The 21,730-nt window shown below is 43.4% G+C and overlaps 1 protein-coding gene across 4 annotated transcripts in view; it reads left to right on the forward strand.

Annotated features, from left to right (window-relative positions):
* The first annotated feature begins 407 nt into the window (after positions 1 to 407).
* TMEM150C (transmembrane protein 150C) overlaps positions 408 to 21,730 on the forward strand; it is a 47,161-nt gene continuing 25,838 nt past the window's right edge. Inside the window, exons 1-6 of one of the 4 annotated variants that reach the window (XM_045284151.1) lie at positions 408 to 506; positions 9,715 to 9,782; positions 17,271 to 17,360; positions 18,425 to 18,478; positions 18,605 to 18,637; positions 18,738 to 18,805. In XM_045284151.1, the coding sequence (XP_045140086.1) occupies positions 17,281 to 17,360; positions 18,425 to 18,478; positions 18,605 to 18,637; positions 18,738 to 18,805 (235 nt within the window). In that variant the 5' untranslated portion in view covers positions 408 to 506; positions 9,715 to 9,782; positions 17,271 to 17,280. Of the gene's footprint in view, positions 507 to 4,903; positions 4,920 to 9,556; positions 9,783 to 17,270; positions 17,361 to 18,424; positions 18,479 to 18,604; positions 18,638 to 18,737; positions 18,806 to 21,730 lie in introns of those variants that run through there. The other 3 variants (XM_045284152.1, XM_045284153.1, XM_004703232.2) reach the window with 3 other exon arrangements.

Genomic DNA, 21,730 nt, shown 5'->3' on the forward strand with positions numbered 1-21,730 from the left:
AATATTCATTCCAATGGCTACATGGAACTCACAGATGAAATTCATGTTTAAAGGGTCTATGAAGGAAGTTATAAGGTTGTAATGCCAGTGAGAAATGATCAGGGTTGAGTTGTTTATAAGGACATATTACAAAGTTCTTTGAGGTTTGCTAATGAACCCCCAAACCAGAGACCCACAACCAGAAGGTATTCAGTTCAAACGCCGTGGGTCAGCAAGTCCAACTTCGCCAATTAAGTACCTAGAGGCACACCACTCCACAAGCTAGTCCCCTGCACAAAAGCACTCAGCTTGACTTGCTCCATGGAAGCCCACCCTCCTGTGCCATGCTGGACTCCTGGTTCTGCCTTTGCTCCTCTGATGGTCTACTCTCTTCTGGATTCAGGAGGTCCACTGCATGGGGATCTGGGTCCAGAGGATGCCTTCTATTCCTGCCTCTTGCTGGTAATGAAACCCCTCCTTCTGCTTCTCATAGGGCTCACTGGATACACAGCAGGATTGCACTCCAGGTAGGGTTTGCTTGGCTGCGGTATATTTTGGCTTTTTGTTTCTAATAATTTTATTGGGGACTCGTAAAACACTTATCACAATCCATGCATCCATCCATTGTGTCAAGCACACTTTTATATTTGTTGCCATCTGAGGTAGTTAGTTTATTGTGCCAACCTGGCCAATAAACACATGTGGGGTTAATTGAAGGGCAGAGAGATAAATGGCTTGGTGAGCCTTGCCTTTCTAGTTCTCGGGTCTCTTGCTTTGTGATGGTCGCACCAGGGTTCAGCGGCCTTAGCAGTTCCCTGCTTCAGCTGGCAAGGCTGACTTCCTGCAAGACAGCCCGAGGGTGAAGGTGCATGGACCTACCCTGATGCAGCCCTGGCTGCTGGAGCAGCCTGGTGGAGACTCCTCCCAGCACTGAGATGTTTGCACATTCACTAACATGGCTTTCCGTCTGCAGTCGACATCATTATGTCTATTTTGTGAGATGGAGGAGGACTTTGTGGAGTGGTGTTGGACATATGGGTTCATGGGTTAATGTTGGACTTGTGGGCTTGGGCAGCACTGGGTTGGGATGTTTTCTTGATGCGTACTTAACCTTTACATAAAACTCTCTCTTATACATGAATTTCTGTGGAAATTTGTTTCTCTAAAGTACCCGGACTAACACACCATCATTTCAAAATATTTTCTTTCTGCTTGAGCCCTTGGTATCAGCTCCTCATTTTTCCTTCCCCAACCCTCCTTCCCTCATGAACGCTTGATAATTTATAAATTATCATTATTTTTTCATGTCTTACATCGATCAATGTGTCCCTTCACCCACTTTTCTGTCGTCCATCCCCCTAGAAGGGGGTTATATATACATCATTGTGATCGGTTCCCCCTCTCTCTTCCCACCTTCCCCTTCCCTCCTGGTATCACCACTCTCATTATTGGCCCTGAGGGGTTTATCTGTCTTGGATTCCCTGTGTTTCCAGCTCTTATCTATACCTGTGTACATTCTCTAATCTAGCTGGATTTATAAGGTAGAATTGGGATCAAGCTAGTGTGTGTGTGTGTGTGTGTGTGTGTGTGTGTGTGTGTGTGTGTACAGGGAGGCTCAAGCATTAAAGAACTAGAGGAATGTACTATGTTTCCTTGGTGCTATACTGCACCCTGACTGACTTATCTCTTCCTTGTGACCCTTCTGTAGGGGGATGTCCAGTTGCCTATAGATGGGCTTTGGGTCTCCATCCTGCACTCACCCTCATTCACATTGATATGATTTTTTGTTTTGGGTCTTTGATGCCTGATACTTGCTCCCATTGACACCTGATGATCACACAGGCTGGTGTTGTGCTTCCATGTGGGCTTTGTTGCTTCTCAGCTAGATGGCTGCTTGTTTATCTTCAAGCCTTTAAGACCCCAGATGCCATATCTTTTGATAGTCGGGCACCATCAGTTTTCTTCATCACATTTGCTTATGCACCCACTTTGTCTTCAGTGAGCCTGTCGGAAAGCTGAGCATCACAGAATGCCAGGTTATTAGAACAAAGTGTTCTTGCATTGAGGGAGTGCTTGAGTAGAGGCCCTCTGTCCATCTGCTACCTTGATACTTAACATATAAATATATGTACATAGATCCATTTCCCTATCATTATATATAAATGCATGCCTGTATTTAGACCTCTATAAATTCCCATTTTGGGGTGTGGTCTTTATGGGAGCAGATTTCCAGACTTTTCTTCCTCAGTGCTCCTGGGTCGTTTCAACTGCCAACCTTCGGGTTAGATGCCCTGTGTAAATGGCTTTCACTACCTAGAGACTTTCAATGGTGGAACAGAGTAACAAGAAAAAAAATTAAAACCCCTATTCAAAAAAAGAGAAAAGAAGAATATGAGGGGACTTCAAGAAGTTTCTGGGAAATGGATTGAAAAGGTGATGGAATTTTTTGGAAGCCCCCTGGCCCCACACAGCAGACACAGGTCCAGAGCCACGCTGGAATCCTGAGGCTCACAATAGGAAGCCCCCCCCCCACCTCCCCTGGCAAAGACAATTCCCTGGTAGTTCCTGGTCCTGCTCTACAGGAAGAATATCTGGACCTTGCCCTCAGAGGAGGAGTCTCTTCCAATTTAATGCCCTCCTGGAGCACATCTGAATGAGTGGTTGGACGTGTGCTCCCCTTGGTGATGTAGAGCTTTTGCAGCCCCTGCCCATTGGTGCAGTCAGAAGTTCAGAACTACCAGCCCCTCCGCAGCAGAAAAATGAGGCTTTCTACTCCCGTAAAGAGTTACCGTCTCAGAAACCCACAGGGGCAGTTGTGCCCTGACCTATAGGGTCAGATTGACTCAGTGGCAGTGAGGGAGTGTGAGTGAGCCCGTTTGTGCAAACTTGGGGGCTGTTACAAGCTTTTATCAGCTTGTCTGTGGTCCCTTTTGTAACGTGTATAATTCCCTCAGCAATTTAGCGCTCCTTTGTTCTATTAACTTCCCACCAGTTCACACATCGGTTTTAAAGAAGTGGTTCTTAAGCCTGTTCCATTTCTTGGCTTCCTTGCTTTTTAAAGATGTGGCTCTTAAGCCTGTTCCATTTCTTGGCTTCCTTGTCCTCATTGCTCAATTTTGTGGCACCTGTGTCAAGGCCTCTGAACCCACAGACTGAGAAGGAAGGCAGCATCTTGTTCTCGCTCATTGCTTGCTGTTAGAGGTACAGGGACCACTGGCTTTCCTACCCCGCGAAGCCCCACAGGTTAAATGCTCCCTCTTCCTTTGAGTTTCTGTTTACAAGTTGGTCCATTCAGCCCTGGGCTAGACTTTTTCTTACGACACCTTAAGAAGAAAAACCCCAAGGCGCATCTATCAGTTCTTTTCCATGAATTCTTCTAAAGTCATATGCTCCATTGAAATGGGATCTGCCTTCCAAGTTACATTAGGCAATCGCTTTAACAAAAGTTTGGCCACAATACAGCAGAGGTCGTCAGCTGCTGCATCTGTTTTCTGACTGTCCGCTGACCGGTTGTTAAACGGGGTGGTGGTGATGGGAGGGGCCATTGAGTTGACGCCACCTCATAGCAACGCTATGTTAAGCCAGTGACCTGTCTCTTGTGCTTGTTTTTTTTAGTTGTTATTATTAAGGTACAGAAAAGCAGAAACAAGAATGAACACCCATATACCCATTGCCAAACTTAATTAACATCTTTCCATATTTGCTTCATACTTTTAATGAAGCATCTCAAAGCAAATTGTAAACATTATGCCAGCTGATCCTGTAATACTTCAGCATGCACCTCTAGAAAAACAGAGACCTTCTCTTATGTAACACAGTCCTATTATCATATGATCCTTTGTTAGCTCTCTCAGGGGATAGATATACCTTGGTCCTTGGCTCCTCGGGAGAAAGAATTTATGCTGAAGCCTGATTTGTGATCCAACTGAGCTTTATGAGAGTCAGAAGTTTCAGGTTTGTGCAGGCACCCACTGGGCCCCTCACCCCGGTGCAGCCTCCCTAGAAGCTGGGAGGCGTGGTGGTGGACGACTCTAGTCAACCCGGTTGGCTGAATTGAATTTACCTGGCCTAGCTGGGCCAATCCAGGTGCAGCGCCCACCCAGGTGTACCTTCCCTTCCTAGCCAGAAACCTGAGCCTCTGAGCATGCGCAGTGTGCCACTCCTTCACGGGCATGCGTAATGGATGCCCCAGTCCCTAAGCTAAACTACCTAACACCTTCACTTACATTGCATTGAAGAGAAAAGAACCACACTTACCTGCAAGAGAAACTGTAAGTAAAGCAGAGCTGAGTAGCCATTTGCCAAGTTATAATGGAAGAAGGCAAAATGGATTTTTGTAGTATACAGACCTACAGTAATGAAGACTTTTCTACCTTACCAGAAGTTTGGAAATTAGTCGTTTTGGACGTTCGGTGCAGCGGCTCAATGATGTTATCAAGGATTCAGTTCTTTCCATTTTCTTCTCGCTCTGCGTCCTTGTGTCCGTGGTTGCGTGGTTACCTGACGGCTGCCATCGCACTGGCCATCAGCTTCTCACTGCAGCGTCCACGTGTGAGAGAAGAGTGAGTGGAAAGGGGGTGGGCTTTCCGTCGTCAGAGAAGCAAGCCCGCCCCATTAGTTACTCCGTCTGATTAAGGGGAGCCGTTGGCCTGGTACAAGAGAGCCTGGAAAGACACTCTTCCAAGGAAAGCAAGCTAGCCTTGATTGGCTTAGGTCAATCATGATGTATATTCTTAGTGAAACAGGTCGCTGCCCTGAATAAAATTAGAATTCTATTAAGCCATTACCTTCGAGTTGATTCTGACTCATAGCAACTCTATAGGACAGGGACGACCTGCTGATAAGGTTTCTAAGGCTGTAATCTTTATGGAAGCAGAGTGCCACATCTTTCTCCCATGGAGCGGCTGGGGAATTTGAACCTCCGACTTTCGGGTTAGCAGGTGAGTGCTTAACCGTTATGCCACCAGGGCTCCTATGAACTAAGCAAAGGGGGAAACGTGTCTGATAGGTTGGCAACTAGCTATATGTGCCAATGTAGGCAATCTTTTTATTTATTATTTAAGATATAACTGGACTCTGAGGAGGATCTTGGCATAGCATCTGTAAGAAAATATTAAATTGAAGAACTAAACCCAAAACCAAACCCAGTACAATCGAGGCACTGCTGATTCATAGCAGCCCTATATCGTGTTTCTGAGACTGTAATCTTTATGAAAGGAGTTAGCCTCAACTTATTCCCTCAGAGTGGTGGGTGGGTTTGAACAGCTCACCTCGAGATTAGCAGTCCAACGCCTAGCCCACCACATCAGAAGGTCTCCAGATTCTTTCTGCAATTATTCTAAGGTGGTGTGGAAATGCTACATCCCATCTATTTCTGAGAAAGAGGATCTTTTGGACTACTAACATAAAAGGGTCCCTACAGTCATCTGTTGTGTTTTAACCTTTTATTGTGAATTGGGTAAAGGCCTATGGAGCAAACCATCAGTTTTACATTCAATAATGTATACATATTTTGTTTCAGCTCATCCATTGCTCATCAGTGTACCATCTCATCAATGTACCATCACTTATCCCACTTTTTCCTTGTTTCCTGTTTCTACTCCGCCTTCTTCCCTAACCCTCTGAACTTTGCCTCTGAATAATATATTATTTCTTACCATTGTTCATAAAGAGTATTTTGGGGTGGGGATGGGTATTGAACCTATAGGTTGAACAATATTATTTATATCATATTCTGATTACCATAAAAGCAAACTCATTTCATTGAGCTGATTCTGACTCATAGCAACCCCATATATAATGTTATGGGAGGAGATAGCCTCATTAGCTTCCCACAGAGCAGCTGGTAGGTTTGAACTGTTGGCCTTGATGTCAGCAGTCTACCTCTTCTCTGACAGTGGCACCAGGACCCCTTGCTTTGTCTGATTAGGGAAAGTCATATCTTCTAAAAGTGACACCAGGTCACCCAGAGTGTCTTGCTTTCTCAAACTTGAGATGTAGTGAAAATAAAAATTTAACTGTCAGCACAGTGAGTGTGACTTATTTGTTGGCTTTATTGTATATCTCTCCATCCTGGTTTATATCTGAGAGCCTGTATACATTTTAGGAAAAAACAAAACAAATAGCCCTTGTCATTACCACTTATAATTGCAAATTCATTACAACATAGTACAAGCCCTTCACATTTGCCCATGACATGCTTGGAAAAATAACTTAAGTTTCCCGGAAGATTAAAAAGCATCAAGGATGCGCTTGGTTCACAGACACCATGACAGTCCTGGCCATTAGTGATTGACTCGTTAATCTTTCCTGCTCCCTTCCAGCTGGCCCTGAGAGTAACGTGAAAAATTACTGTGGTGGGGGGCTCATTTCCTGATGAATTGTAAACCAAATAGAAGATAGCTCGACCCAAACTGCACTTGCAGTGAAATACGGTGAAGGTTAATTGCAGGCTCGCTGTGTGCCTGGAACAGTTCTGAGCTCTTCACTGTAGTTTCAATCCTCGTAAAAGCCCTGTGAGTTGGCACCGTCCCTTTCTCCACTTTACTGATGAAGAAACTGGGGATTCATTCAAGGTCACATGACGAGTGGCAGACTGATTCTGAAGGCTGGTAGCCTGACTCCAGAGTCCACTACCCAGGAAGTCCAAAGTCCTCCCAATTTGTAACAAGTCAATCCCGTCCTGCCCCCAGAGAGTGTTATCTAGCTTTTGTGTTACTTTAGAGCCATTTTTATTAGTGGTTTCTCACTCAGCAGGTGTAAAATATATAAATACATGAAGACAGTGATCTTTTCTCTGTAGACTGGAATTGTAAAGTGGAGTTCTGACATTGCCTGATGGCATAGAAAGTTTGTCTCCAAAGACCATCATTCCAACAGAATGCTCTGTCCTTTGACGTCAGTAGCCTCATCAGCTTCCACTCTAAGAACCCCATTTATAGCCAGTTGAAGTGGTTGGAGTCTGAAGGGCCAAGCGAATATGAACGTTATGCTTTGTTGGCTCCAGGACGCACTCAATTTTTAAGTGGCCAGATATTCTTTTTTTTTTATGCTCTTTTTTTTTTGTGTGAACATTTTATTAGGGGCTCATACTGGCCAGATATTCTTTTGGACATCTGCAGATAGAGGCTTCAAAGGGGAACAAGAATGGCCGCAGGGCAAGCGACCACAAACTTCTTGTGTTTTTTTGTTTGTTTGTTTTTTGAATCATTTTGTTGGGGGCTCGTACAACTCATCACAATCCACACAACCATCCATTGTGTCAAGCACATTGGTACAGGTGTTGCCATCATCATTTTCTTTTTTTTTTTCTTTTCTATTATTGTTTTATATATATTTTTTTTAACATTTTATTAGGGGCTCATACAACTGTTATCCCAATCCATACACACATCAATTGTGTAAAGCGCATTTGTACCTCGTTTCTCAAAACATTTTCTCTCCATTTAAACCCCCGACATTAGGTCCTCATTTTTCCCCTCCCTCCCCGCTCCCCCCTCCCTCATGAGCCCTTGATAGTTTATAAATGGGTATTTTGTCATATCTTGCCCTGTCCGACGTCTCCCTTCATCCACTTTTCGGTTGTCTGTCCCCCAGGGAGGAGGTCACACACAGTTCCATGTAATCGGTTCCCTCTTCCCTACCCATTCTCCCTTTACCCTCCCTGCCATCATCATTTTCAAAACATCTTCTTTCTACTTGAGCCCTTGGAATCAGCTTCTCATTTCCCCCCCCTCCTGTCACCCTCCCTCTCTCATGAACCCTTGATAATTTATAAATTATTATTATTTTTCATGCCTTACACTGACCAATGTCTCCCCTCACCCACTTTTCTGTTGTCCATCACCTTGCCACCACAAACTTCTTGAACCAGTTCATTTTCTTTCTGAGGAAACAGGAGAGCATCAGAGATGGCAGACCACCGAGGGAGCAAAGAGGAGATCCAGAGTGTATCCAGAGTGTTTGACTGACACTGTTGACGGATACTCATAGGTGCAGACGGGGTCAGATTTCGGAGCTGACTCCCCCTTGGGGAGTGACGCCGTTGGAAGAAAGCACGCATGATAGAAGTGTACAGAGGGCTGGCAGTACTGACTCTCTAGGAAAACGGGGCCATCTGGATAGCAGCTGTTGTACCATTTGGAGGAGATGTTGCTAAACCAGATCTGCATGCCAGAGCCCTTTCAATAAGGTTTATGAAAGGCTGGCTCTTTTCCTCCTTGTGTCAGGAATACTTTAGATTACATTGTTCTAGAAATAGTGTGCCAACTGGGTTGTCCATAGGTTTTAGGTGCTGCTGCGTCCGTGTGACTCATAGAGACCATGGGCACAGCAGAACCAAACCCTGCTGGGTCCTGCACCTCCTCACCGTTGTTGTGGTTGAGCGCCTGGTGGGAGCTGTTGTGTCAGTCTAGCTCATTGAGGGCTTTTCTCCTTTTCACGGACCCTGTACTTTACCAAGAAAGATGTCCTTCTCCACAGACTGGCCCCTCCTGATAACAGGTCCAAAGTACATAAACTGAAGTCCTGCCATCTTTGATTCTAAGGACCGTCTGGCGGTGCTTCTACCAAGACCGATCTGTAGTTCATTCTTCTGACGATTGGGATCGGGAGCTAGGATCCTGAGCTTGGTTTGTTTGGTTTTGGTTTGGTTTTTAGTTTGTTATGGTGAGATGGTATTTGATGATTAATGAAGGATTGGTGATTCAATATTATACAGGAAATAACGGATGTCATTCAGAATGCAAAGATAAAACTATATTGCTAGTGAGAAGTGTCTCTGTGGTCTCCTCCTCATTCCTTAAAGAGGCAAGAGAACTCTCTTTCCTAACTTGTAAGTACATCGGTGATGTGGCTCAGGGGAACACTCTCATTCCAAAGAGGTGTCCTTGCAAGACAATGGGAATAGAGTTTGGGCGACACTTTCTATCTAGTGTTACTACAAGCAATGCCCTGTTTCATTTTACTGGTCTCTGGAAGGATGTCTTAACTTTCCATTTCAGACAACATTGAGATGAAGTAAAGGGAATTCACGAAATCGATCTGTTCATTATTTGTAGGGGTTCTTCTGGCCAAGTATCTGAACTTGTTGAGTGTGACAAGTTGCTCAGAGAACACTGAGAAACCAAGCCAAATCAAACCTTCCTCCCCTGCCACCTCCAGAGAATAATTCATTGAAACTTCTCTTCAGCAGGGCCTTAGGTTACATTATTAGCTGGGTATGGCCTCATGAATGACAAATAGATCTTCGGGGACAAGAAAAGAGAAGGGTGCTTAACTAAATCCTTATGTTGGTTAGCACAATCCCATAAGGGATAAAGAAGTACCGAGCTATGGGCTTTAGTATGTTCACAAAAACCAGAAAGGGGTCCCGAAACAAGCTTTTTAACTTTGCTCCTCGGGCTCCATGGTACTTCAGAGGTGGGTCGTGGGTGGCGTGAAAAGGGATCTTCCCCCATCTCCATGGACACACACCCCTCAGTGTGTTCTGTTCTTAAGTTCACACTCATAATTGTCTAAAACCTCTGGTGGGGCAGGGTACATTATGGCCAAAATGTGTGTTCTTGATTATAAAAACATTAGTCAACCAAGATCATCACGTATTTCCTGATCTTTGTTAAAGTGCTATATGAGGTATCCCGAGTCTAAGCAAATTTGACAAAATCATGTAGATCTATGCTCTAAAAAAGGTTATGCCCAGATCAAAGATTTTAACCCAAAACTGTAATCCTTCAGATGAAACCTGGGAGAACATTCTTCAAGATCCAGTGCTAGGCAAGGAGTTCTCTGGTTTGACTTCAAAGGTAGGATTCATAAAAAGAAAATGTGATCAATTTTATGACATCAAAATGAAAAATGGTTACTGTTCAAAACACCCTATTAAGAGAATCAAAAGATAAGTGATAGACTGGGAGAAAATATTTGTAAATCACATATCCATTGAAGGGTTTGTGTCTAGATTATATGGACTCCCCAACTATTTTTTAAAATTTCTTAGCAATTCTTAAAGTATTTTTTAAAATATTTAAAATTCAGTTAGAAGATGGGCCAAATCACTGTATGATACTCACCTCCTCAACACAATTGCTGAAAACAGATGTGTGCATAAGCAAATGTGGTGAAGAAAGCTGATGGTGCCTGGCTATCAAAAGATATTGCATCTGGGGTCTTAAAGGTTTGAAGTTAAACAAGTGGCCATCTATCAGGGAAGCAACAAAGCCCACATGGAAGAAGCACACCAGCTTGTGTGACCATGACGTGTTGACAGAAATAGGTATCTGAAGTTCAAAAACAAGCAATCAAATTGACATGAAGGAGTATGGACCAAGTGGAGACCCAAAACCCACCTGTAAGATAAATTGGACAGAGCATGCACACTGCTACAGATAAGAGCCCACAACACAGGGAATCCTGGATAGATAAACGCCTCAGGGCCAACAAAGAGAGTAAGATACTAGGAGGATTGGGAGAGGGTGGGGAGAGAAAGGGGGAAGCAATCACAAGGATCAATCTGGAACAAGCAATCACAAGGATCAATCTGGAACCCCCTCCCAGGGGGATGAATAACGGAAAAGTGGGTAGGGGCAATGGAGGACAATGTAAGATATGGAAAAATAATCTATAACTTCTCAAGGATTTGTGAGGGAGGGCTGGTAGTGGAGGGAGGGGGAAGAAATGGGGATCTGATATCAGGGGCTCAAGTGGGAAGAGAGTTCTTTGAAAATGATGGCAGCATATGTGCACATATACTTGACACATTGGAGGAATGTATGGATTGTGATAAGAGATGTAAGAGCCCCCAATAAAAGTATTTTAAAAAATGAGTACATGAGAAGATGTTCAGTATCTCTAGCCATCGAATCCAAAACTCACTGCCATCCAGTCAGTTCCGACTCACAGCGACGTAAGGGGAAATGCAAATGGAAACCATCATCAGATATCACATTAATCAAACGACTAAAAATGTTTAAAGGGGGATAAACAATACCATACCAAATACTGGCAGTGGTGTCCAGAACCTGGTAAATGGGATAGCTGCTCTGGGAAATGGTTTGGTAGTTTAAAACAAGAACTAAAACAAAACTCTGCGATTGTTATAAGGCCCAACAATTATAAACTTGGGTATTTATCCCAGTGAAACGGAAATTGGTCTCTACACAAATGACTGTACACAAATGTTCATAACACCTTTCTTTGAGGGTGGTGGGGAAGGGAAACGTAGGAACAGCCCATGATCTGTTACAAGTAACTAGATAAACTGTGGCAGCACCCGTACCATGGAACACTACCCAGCAAGGAAAAGAACCATCTGTTGATGAACTTGAACCTGAACCGGGGAATTATGCTTAGTGAATGGAGCCCATTCCTAAAGGCTGCATCCAGTCTGATCCCTTTTGCATAACATTCTTGTGAAATGACAGAATTATGGAAGTAAAGGATAGATTAACGCTTGCCAGGAATCAGAGATAAAATTAAGGGAGGAGGTGGTATGGTTATGAAAGAGTCACAAGAGAGATCTTTGAGGTGATGAGCTTATTCTCCACTTTGGCGCTGGCTGGCAGTGGTCACAGGAATTTACCCTCAGGATAAAATACACAGATACAGAAAGGAGTGCATATAATACTGGAAAATTGTGAGTTAAGTCTGAAGAACTGTATCGAGGGCAATTTCTGACTTGCTGGAATTGGTATGGTTTGGGGGATGGGAGGTGACAGACAGCTGGGATCTCCATATTAATTCCTGCAGTTGCATAATGTGTTAGGCTGGGTTTTCTGGAGAAGCAAAACCAGTCACACTTGTGTGTGTTTGCATATAGAAGGAGATTTAAATCACGAAATGGTTCACATAGCTGTAGTCCAGTCTGGTTCAAGTCTGTGGGTCAGATGTCAGCTGAAAGCTTCTCCTGACTCCTCTAGCTGCAGGGACTGATGAACAGGAAGCAGGAAGACCACAGGCTGGTGGATGCCACCCTGAATGAATCGGAGATCCACTAAATGAATGCAAGATTGGCAGTCTGCTGATGGCTCCTGAGATGGGCAGGTGACAAAGCAGGAGGTCCACTAACCAGAGGCAGCATCCAAGTCCAGCAGTGGAAGTCACCAGCTTCCACACACTGTCAATGTATACTGAGTAGGCCACGCCCCCCACAAAACTTCAATTGAATCAAGTCTGTGACCAGATTAAGGAAGTTTCCTCTCCCTACAACTGCTTGTTGCTCACAGAAGATCCCATAATAATTGACTGTACTATTTTAGATCATATCATGGAAGAATCCTAGCCCACCCACGTTGACACAAAGCTAACCATCACACATAAGAATCTGCAACCATAGAAAAGAAGAGGGCATTATTGATTTTAAGCATTTGAAGAAATGCCAACGTTGAGTTCATTGAGAGCTAATGATGCAATCATCCATACACGTACGTGAGATCACTTTTGTGTTTTCCAGATGGATTTGACATTATGATTTTTCTAGAAGTGGTACACAAGGTTGCCCTTTGAGAAATAAACTGGTGAAAATAAAAATGTAACCATTAGGTGTTAGGTCTATGGTGGTAAGTGCTTCCCAAACAAGCTGCAAAAACAGTGCATACTGAAAGCTAACCCGAAAGTAGAGTGTCAAGAAGATAAGCATTTAAAAATTACTATTTGGTGAAAATATACACTTTTGGTTAAAAGTATACTCATTCGACAATTTCTACATGTACAATTGATTGCGTTCTTCTGGCTGTGTTGCCATTCTTGCTAGCTCTTTCCAACCTGCTTCATGAACATAACTTAGACTCACTGCTACCAGCCTTCTCATCTATGAGATAGAATTACCAATGGCCATTTCATTTCAGACAGATAATCCTTTAAAGAGGGCAATGCTGAAGGCATATATTCTTTACTGAGTTAAACTGTTGTTTGGTTGAAAGATGAATCAGTGGGTAGTTTCAGCTCAGTGTTAAGTGATTACCTTAAGGCAATAGATTGGGAGAGTGGAGTGAGTTTTCTCCAGTGTCAGTAGGTCCAAGAAGTTTGGATTCCATATAATTTTAAACTCTGCCCACATTCCTTCCTTCCTTCTTTCATCAAGACCTATCTATTGAATCAGCTTGAAGAAGATAGTTTTTTAAGATGTGTGCTAGTTTAAGATATCCATTACTTTTGGGGGGATGGAGAGGGTAGCCACCTGAACAAAGAAACGATTACTCTCAGGAGCTGTCTTCATAGACTCTAGAAAAGGGGGAGCCCAGAGTGTCAACTTATTGTGAGGCCTGTCCTGCAGAGGGGTGCCTTGTCCTAACACATGGACATACACTTGGCATTGTATCTACTTGGCAGTTATACTTGGCAGAGCTGCTACTTCCAGGACATTATGTGTGAGATGCTTTCCTGCATTATTAATGCTCAGCACAGTCCTACAAAATGGATGCTGTCTTCATATTTAAACTAAGGCTTAAAAGTTAAAAAAAAAACTTGCCAAAGATCATGTAATGAGTCAATGGCAGAACTAAGTTTCAGCCTTATGCCTTACTGTACTATGAGGGGTACCCCCAAAACTGGAAATTTTTGTTTGTTTTTTCTCAAATCTATGTATTTAAATTTTTTTTACAAAGCAACCTTATCACCTTCAAAGTACTCTCCATTACATGTAATACATTTGTCAAATCTGCGATTCCATTCTTGGAAACATTTTCCAAACTCGTGTTTGAATGACTGACAACACCGCCCTCTTTTTTTTCTTCACCTCTTCTAAGTCATCAGATAACTGTCCATTCACATCCCTCTGCATTCACAAAAAGAAGTTGCACAGAGCAAGGTCAGGTGAGTAAGGTGTGTGGGACAAAAGAGGCATGCTGGTTTTTGCCAACAACTGGGCGCTGAGATGGCTGCGTGAGAAGGTGCGTTGTCATGGTGGCAAAACCAGTGCCCTGTATGCCACAAATCAGGCATTTTTTGTCTCACACTGTTACACAATCTTTTCAGAACCTCTCAATAGAAAACTTGATTAACAGTCTGACCTGCTGGAATGAATCCAAATGTACTATGACTTGACATTTTTATTCGTTCGAGAAATTGATCGATGTCCAGAACAAGGTTTGTCATCAATCGACAATTCTCCCCTTTTGAAATGAGAAAACGACTCGTACACTGGAGTTTTTCGCATAGCGCTGTCCTTGCAAGCTGTGTTCAACATCACAACAGTTTCTTCGGCATTTTTCCTGAACAAGGAACGGAATTTCACAGCCGCACATTGTTCTCTTAATTCGGCCATCACATACAAAAAAAAAAAAAAGGACAAGGTTTGAGTGAAACTCCTTTTATGAAAAAATTCACTGTGACCAGAGCTATCTTTCCCAGGTAATGCCACTTGGTATACTAACTCAGAGCAAGTTGCTGGATGTTTGCCTAGCAGTAAAAATGCATACTACAAAAGCTCCACCCAGCAGAGCTTTTGCTGGAATTTGGGGGGAATCCCCTCGTATATTCATTCCACCACACTACCTTTCTTTCAAGGAAATTAATACATAAAACTATTGAAACATGATATCATGGTCTTATCAATGTATTAACATTAACCACTTTATTTTCCTGCATCCAAATTTTAATTTCCCATAGAAACCAAATGCCATGGAGTCAATTCTGACTCATAGACACACCGCAGGACAGAGCAGAACTGCTCCCTGGGGTCTCCAAGGATGTCCATTTTTTCAGGAGGTGATAGCCAGCCTCATCTTTCTCCTTCTAAGCAGCTGGTATGTTTGAATTGCTGACCTGTGGTTCAGCAGCCCAACACGTAACCCACGACGCCAAGGGCACCCAGTAGGAGTATTTGCACATTTGGCGGTTCATTTGCTCACTGTACATTGTCTCACTGTACATAGCCAAGTTGCTATTCTGATTTATTCACCGATCTACTGTGAAAATGACTAAGAAATAAGAGTTACTCTGCACTTGATAATTTGAGGTACTTTTGAGTATTCTGATACGGCAAAGCTATGTTAGGCCAGGTGGTCTAGAGAAACAAACCAGTGACACTCATCTATGTACAAGGAAGACCTTTATATCAAGAAGCAGCTCTACATCCAGAAGGTGCCCCGTCCCAGTCCAAATCAAGTCCATAGGTCCAGTGCTAGTTGGGCCCTCTTCAAACTCATGTAGCTGCAGACTCAGGACACCCAAAAGGAAAGGGGAAGCAGGGAGCTCACACAGGCCGGTGAGCACAGAGTCAAGTGGGTCCAGGCTTGGTGGAAGCATGATAGGGCAATGACAGTTTAGGGTCAGACGGCCAACCACAAGCTGACCCTGGAGGCAGACACAGGGTCCCAGTGAAGGCCCACTGAGAAGGAAAAGCAAGTAGCAGAGAGGAATCATCTCTGTTCAATCTTGCTCTCATACAAACGACCACACCCCCAAGGAGGGGTCATCACGCTACCACTTGATTGATATGTTGACTCTGCCTCTAGCCAGGGGTGTGTAGTTGATATAATATCCCACTACCACAAAACTCAACCAAGATAGTGTACTTCGGTGACCACCGCTCACGGTAGGACCACGCTGTGAGCGCTCAGCCTTTGACACCTTCCTTCTCCTTGAGTTCAACAATCTTTATGTATCCAAATGGGCACCTTGGTGCTACAGGTTTAACGAACTCATCCATGGATCCAGTCATTGGCAGAGGCAGGTTGCCTCGCTTTCCGGCATACCCTATCCTGTTGGAACACCCTAGCTCAGAGACAGATTCAGAGTCATTTGTTTTACTACTAAATCACCACCCCTATTTCCTGTATTGCCCTGCACCTTGACTGCTGATGAAGTTGTTATTTTTATTAGCATATTTTTGTTGTTCGTTGCTGTCGTGTCTGCTCTGGCTCAGGGTGACCTTATGTCCAATAGATTAAGAATGGCGTAGTCCGACACCCTCTTCATAACTGTGGATATATTTGAGTCCGTTATTTTGACTATCGTATCAATACAACTCATTGAGGCTTTCCTTCCTTTTAACTGGCCCTGGACTTCCCTGGCACAAGTAGGTTGTCCATAATTGTGAATTGAAAAATATTGGATTTGATTGGATTAACCTGGTTGAAACTGACTCTAATGTCTTTCAGTTCGTAGATTTTTGACATTTATTTAACATCTCTGCCCAGATGGATATTTAGGCTGAGACATAACTGTTCAAAGATTTATTATTAGGCCCAAGTGTCTTTTGGTCTGAAACATCTACCCAATCTACCCAACTAAGACCTTGCTGAGAGTTTGAAGAAGGAATTGACTCACTAGCCTAAAGCAAGTACCATATTGCTCTCTCTGGTCTCAACTGTTGCCAGGTCTAGAAAGTCTCAGTATGTTAGCTCAGGTACAGAGGTACTCAGAAATAGGGTGGTGGTACTGATTCAAACCCAATAAATGAGCTTGTTTCAGTAAATACTAAAATGCAAAATAATATGCTGTAACATCTTCCTACAGTTGTCACTTGATCATATTCTCCTTCTGTTTATCAGGTCATCAGTAAAGATCACTAGAATACGTCATTTTCTTTGCTGTTTGCCTGGAGGATTATTCTGGATATGTCTATGTTAGATTATATCTGATGGTTTGGGGTAAAGATAAGATGTAAAGTGATGACTGCTTGTTTCTTTTTGTTCAGTTCCAATATTGTTTCAGATACCCTGAAGCCTCTACTTTCATTTTTATGGGAAATTGTTATACATATATTTTTGCTCTAAAACATAACATCCAAAATACCTGGCATCTACCTTCTCCCGCCCCTACCTCGCCCCCAGTGTGCTCTGCGGAGCTGATTCATAAGTCCTACACAATGCATTGTTTCCAGGCACCTTCATGTTCAGTCTTCTGAGACAGCAGTTCAATGACAGGTCACAAGAAAAATGTGAATTTGCAAAGCATTTGTCACTTTCTCCTGTTTTGCCAATAAGTATCGAGTAATCATTTGTTTCTAACACTCTTGTCTACCAGGCTGTAGACACATACAGGCCATCTCCATAAATCCCTAAAGGCTAATGTTAGCACTGGATAGATGCATTTACGAGAAATTTCCCACAAGTTCTCAGTGAAGACTCTGGAGGACTTAATCTAAGGCTGCGTGACAATCACCCATTAACTGCTCACCGAATTTCTCAGGTGTATAGTGGCAGAAATGATACCAATCTGAATCAAGGTTTTTATAAAACATGGTTTCCTAGATCACACTTTGTCTTGGTTAAACTGAACTTTGTTTCTGCCTTAAAAAGAGGGAGGCAAATGTTCGTCTAAGTTGTTCATATCCGTTCACTTTATTCCAGCGTTGCAGGCATGGATGGAAAGAAATGCAGCGTCTGGATGTTTTTGCCTCTTGTATTTACCTTGTTTACTTCAGCCGGACTGTGGATCGTGTACGTATGCACTTACTTCATTATGGAGGAGTAGGGGCAATGTCGATACAAAATAGAACGTTTTCATGCTGTTGAGCCTGTCTCAACTCATGGTGACCCTCTAGGGCAGATTAGACCTGCCCCGGGAGGTTTCAAAGGTCATGATCTTTATAGAAGCAGACTGGCACAACCGTCTCTTGTGGAGAGGCTGGTGAGTTCAAACCACTGACCTTTCAGTTAGCAACCAAGTTCTTAACCACTGTGCCCCCAGGGCTCCCTTAAGGGTTTGTAACAAATCTACGTTTGTGTACTCTGTTGTTGTTAGACGCCACTGAGTCTACTCTGACTCCCCATGGCCCTGGTGACAGACTAGAACTGACCCAGAGGGTTGGGTTTTTGGCTTGTTTGGGATTTTTCGTACTTGTGATATTTTATTATTTTTGAAAATGGCTTTATTGGCATATTGTTCACATATCGTACAAGTTAGTTGTTCAGTATATGAAGAAGCGTTGTGTTATCATCACCACCACAGTTGTGTTACCATCAATTGCAGAACATTTTCTTCTAGTTCTCTTTGTTAGCTGCCTATTTCCCAGCCCCCAGCCTCCCCTGCCATGTCCCTCCCAAAACAAAACAAACTCACTGTCTAGAGGACAGAGTAGAATGGCCCTTAGGAGTTTTTGGAACCATAACTGTTAATGGGAGTAAAAAGCCCCATCTGTCTCCCAAGGAGCAGCTGTGGTTTTGAACTGCTGACTTTGAGGATCTCAGCCCAACAGATAACCACTAATCCAGTTACTGTCTCTATAGATTTTCCTGTCCTGACTTTCAAATACAGAAAGTCAGACAAAACACAAACAAGATGCAAGCAAAAAACCCAATAACAACAATAAAGCAAAACAGAAAAACCTCAATTGAAAAGAAAGCAGAAAATGCTAAAAACTGAAACAAGTGGGTCAAAAGAGAGGTCAAATGATAAGAACAAAAAAATGTTTAAAACAAGAGAAAGCGAATTTGATTGAATGTGGTTAGTCTTTTTTAAAAATTCACTTTATTGTATCTTTTTTTTTTTTTTTGCTTGATAGATACTTTATAGCTGTGGAAGATGACAAAATTTTCCCACTAAATTCGGAGGAAAGGTAAAGTTTATCTCTAAGTAATTCATGGACCATCAACAAGCTTAGCAAAACCTGGCCACTGGGGAGGCAGAAGCACATACACATCAGCATCTTTTAACCTTCGCTGCTGTGCTTTTTGTTCCACAGGAAGCCTGGCGTGAAGCATGCCCCATATATAAGGTAACTGGATAATTCTCTTCGGATTTGTTCCATCATAATAAAGGTTGGGTGGGCTATCAATGTTAGTATAGGAACAATAAAATCCTTCCTATTCTTCAAGTATTGCAGGTGATGAACCTCCTGCCAGCTGCGTGTTTAGTCAGGTGATGAACATGGCAGCGTTTCTAGGTAAGAGCAGCGGAAAGCATGTGCACGTGGGCGTATTTCCTTTCCTTTGTTAATTTGCCCCAGCCGCTGTCAGCTTGCTAGCATGCCTGTGTACCTGCGGCAGTGTCTCGTTCTGAGCTTGTTTGGTTTTGTTTTTCCTCATGAGTTCTTGGGCATTCCCCATTTCTCTTACAAGGAGCAGCAGTGTGTCTTTCCTTTGCCGTCTTCCCCATTTCAGCCTACCCTTGGCTCTACTTTTGCTGCGTGAAATAAGGTATTTCACCTGTTATTCTGAATGTCAGTTCATGCAGTCAGTAGACTTACTTTGAAAAGAATGCCTGGTGGCAGAGAAGAAAAAGAAATACATAGGCTCTTGTTAGATATTGGTGTGTGTAGATACTGTTTTTCAATCGAAAGGTCGGCATCAACCTTAAGATGGCACTTTCCCTGGACCGACCCACACACCAGCGGGCGAGTGAAGTGCGCATGCGTTGTCCTGTGCCGCAGGACCCTGCCACTCACAGCAAGTCCACGAGACAGAGAACTGCCCCAAAGGGCGTACTCGGCCACGGAGTGATTGTGAGACTCTTTACAGGGCAGAGCCCAGGTCTTTTTGCTGTGGGGCTGTCGAGGGGTTTGAACCGTCCGCCTTTGATTCACCACTGGGCACTGTGCCATCGGACTCCTTTAGTACCCATTTTGATACTTAAAATCTAGGCCCCCCCAAAAAAAAAAAATCTAGCCCAATTCCCAACTTTTTTTCTCAGGAGCCCAGACCTTCCCTGACTTTCCTGTCCTCCCATGTGCCGAGTGTTTCCGTGGTCCCGGTTAGTCTCCAGGGGATGGTGGAGACCAGCTGCTCGCTCCACCCTTTTTGAAATCTCTCTGGTCTATCATCTCCGCAAGCCAGCTCTCACATGTCTTTTTTTTTTTTTTTTTCGTTTACTATAACCCAGTCTACACTTAAAAAAATTAGCATGTGAAAATATATTCGACAAAACATGTACTGCTCAGCACTTCTTAAATGTGTGGTTCCTTGATAGTGGCTACCTAGGACTACTTCACACCGCTTCGCCCTCTGTCGGCCCATATTGTTTCATCACTGCTAACTTAGACTCGCTTTCCCTGAAAGTTCTCATCTGCATCTTATAGTTATGGCTGGCCATTTAATGTCATATAGCTAATTCCTTAAAGCAGTGCACCGCTCAAGGCAAACATTCTTTATTAAATGAGCTTAATTGTTTACTTCAAAGATGACTTCATGGGATAGTGTTGTCTGAAGGCTTAAATTTAGTTTCAAGTAATCGATACAGAGGTTCTACCAATCCCAGTAAGTTTGATTTTCAATACAAATTTGAAATGCTGTTCCACAATTTTTTTCTGCTTTCGATCAAGAGCCAAGGGTCTTTATCAAAACATCAACAATGGTAGCTGGGCACCATCTATTTCTTCTGGTCTTGTGGCAAAGGAGCTTATGGAGGCAATGAAGCCTTGCAATGTCTTTCACTGGATCAGATGGCTGTCATGCTTGGTGTATTGCAAGCAAAGGACCAGTGGCAGCTCTTTGAAATCGTTCAACGGTGGTTTGCCAGGGGTGGTTCATTATTTTTGTTTGTTTATTTTGCCTCTTTTGGTGGGATACTTTAATTATTGTAAACGTATATATAACACCTCTGCGAATTCAATGCTTTGCACGTGCTCCACTCAGTGCTATTGATGATCTCAGTCATGTTGTGCAACCATCGCCCAGAATTGTTAACAGACTTTCTCCCATTCTAAACACAGCTCACTGCTACCTGGACAGTGTCCTGTTTGCCTCTCTCCCACCCCAAGCAACACTGAGAAACCTTAGTCTCCACTCCTCTGTCTAATCTAAACATTTCATACAAGTGAGTGGAGAGCATGCAGTGTTGCCCTTTTGTAACTGACGTCACGCAGCATGTTTTCAAGGCTCATCCATGTTGCAATAGGCACCAGGGCTTCATTTCTCCTTATGGCGGATGAGTAGTCCCTTGTATGGACAGACCACCTTTTGATTATCTTTATGGTGGATGAGTATTTAGTTGTATGGACAGACCACCTTTTGATTATCTTTGCATCTCTTGATGGACATTTTGGTTGTTTCCACCTCTGGGCTATTGTGGATAGTGCTGCAGTGAATCGAAAGGTGGGTGTTGTTTTTGTTATTAGCCTCTGGGGGTGCTTGAACCCTACACTCCAAGAGAAAGCTACAAATAAGAGATGCAGATAATGTTGTTGGGCCTTATGTCACCTGTGCCCCAAGAGGCGACCTGGTATTTCATCTATGGTGAAACTTTTCCAAATTCTTACTCACGATTAACATTGTCTCTTTTAATACACCTCTAGGGGGGAAAGGAGCCCTGGTGGTATAAAGCTTAGAGACCAGGTTGCTAAACAAAAGGTTGGTGGGTCAGAAATCCCCCAGCCACTCCTCGGAAGACACACTGGGACAGCTGCTCCCATACAGATTACAGCCAAGAAAGCTCGATGCTGTCATTCTGCTCTGTCACCTGCGGTCACCAGGGGTTGTAAATTGACTTGATGGCATCTAAGAACAACGGCATTTTAAAAAAGGGTGGTGGGGGGAACCGGTAGAACTCACTGGAAAATCAGGGGTAACAGTTGGCCCAGCATCCCACACAGGCAGAATCTTGGTTGGTTCAGAGGGTCCAAATGAGAAAGCCCTGGAGACAGACTGTGTCTGTCGGACTGAAGAGAACTGAGGAGAAGCACCCTGCAGGGTGAGTGTATCAGGAGCTTACAAGAGCCTTCTCCAGAGGAAAGGAGATTCCTTACTGAAACCTTATTTCAGGTAGAGGCATTTCCTACCCAAGTTTCTCCAGAGCGTATCCCACGGCCCTTAGAATGAAGTGTTTTGAAGGCATGAACTGCCGCCATCCACTATAGAGAAAGGTATGCATATTC

Source organism: Echinops telfairi, unplaced genomic scaffold (assembly GCF_000313985.2).
Source record: "Echinops telfairi isolate 266 unplaced genomic scaffold, ASM31398v2 ScPeMD7_7468;HRSCAF=8506_0, whole genome shotgun sequence".
Lineage (NCBI taxonomy): Eukaryota > Metazoa > Chordata > Mammalia > Afrosoricida > Tenrecidae > Echinops > Echinops telfairi.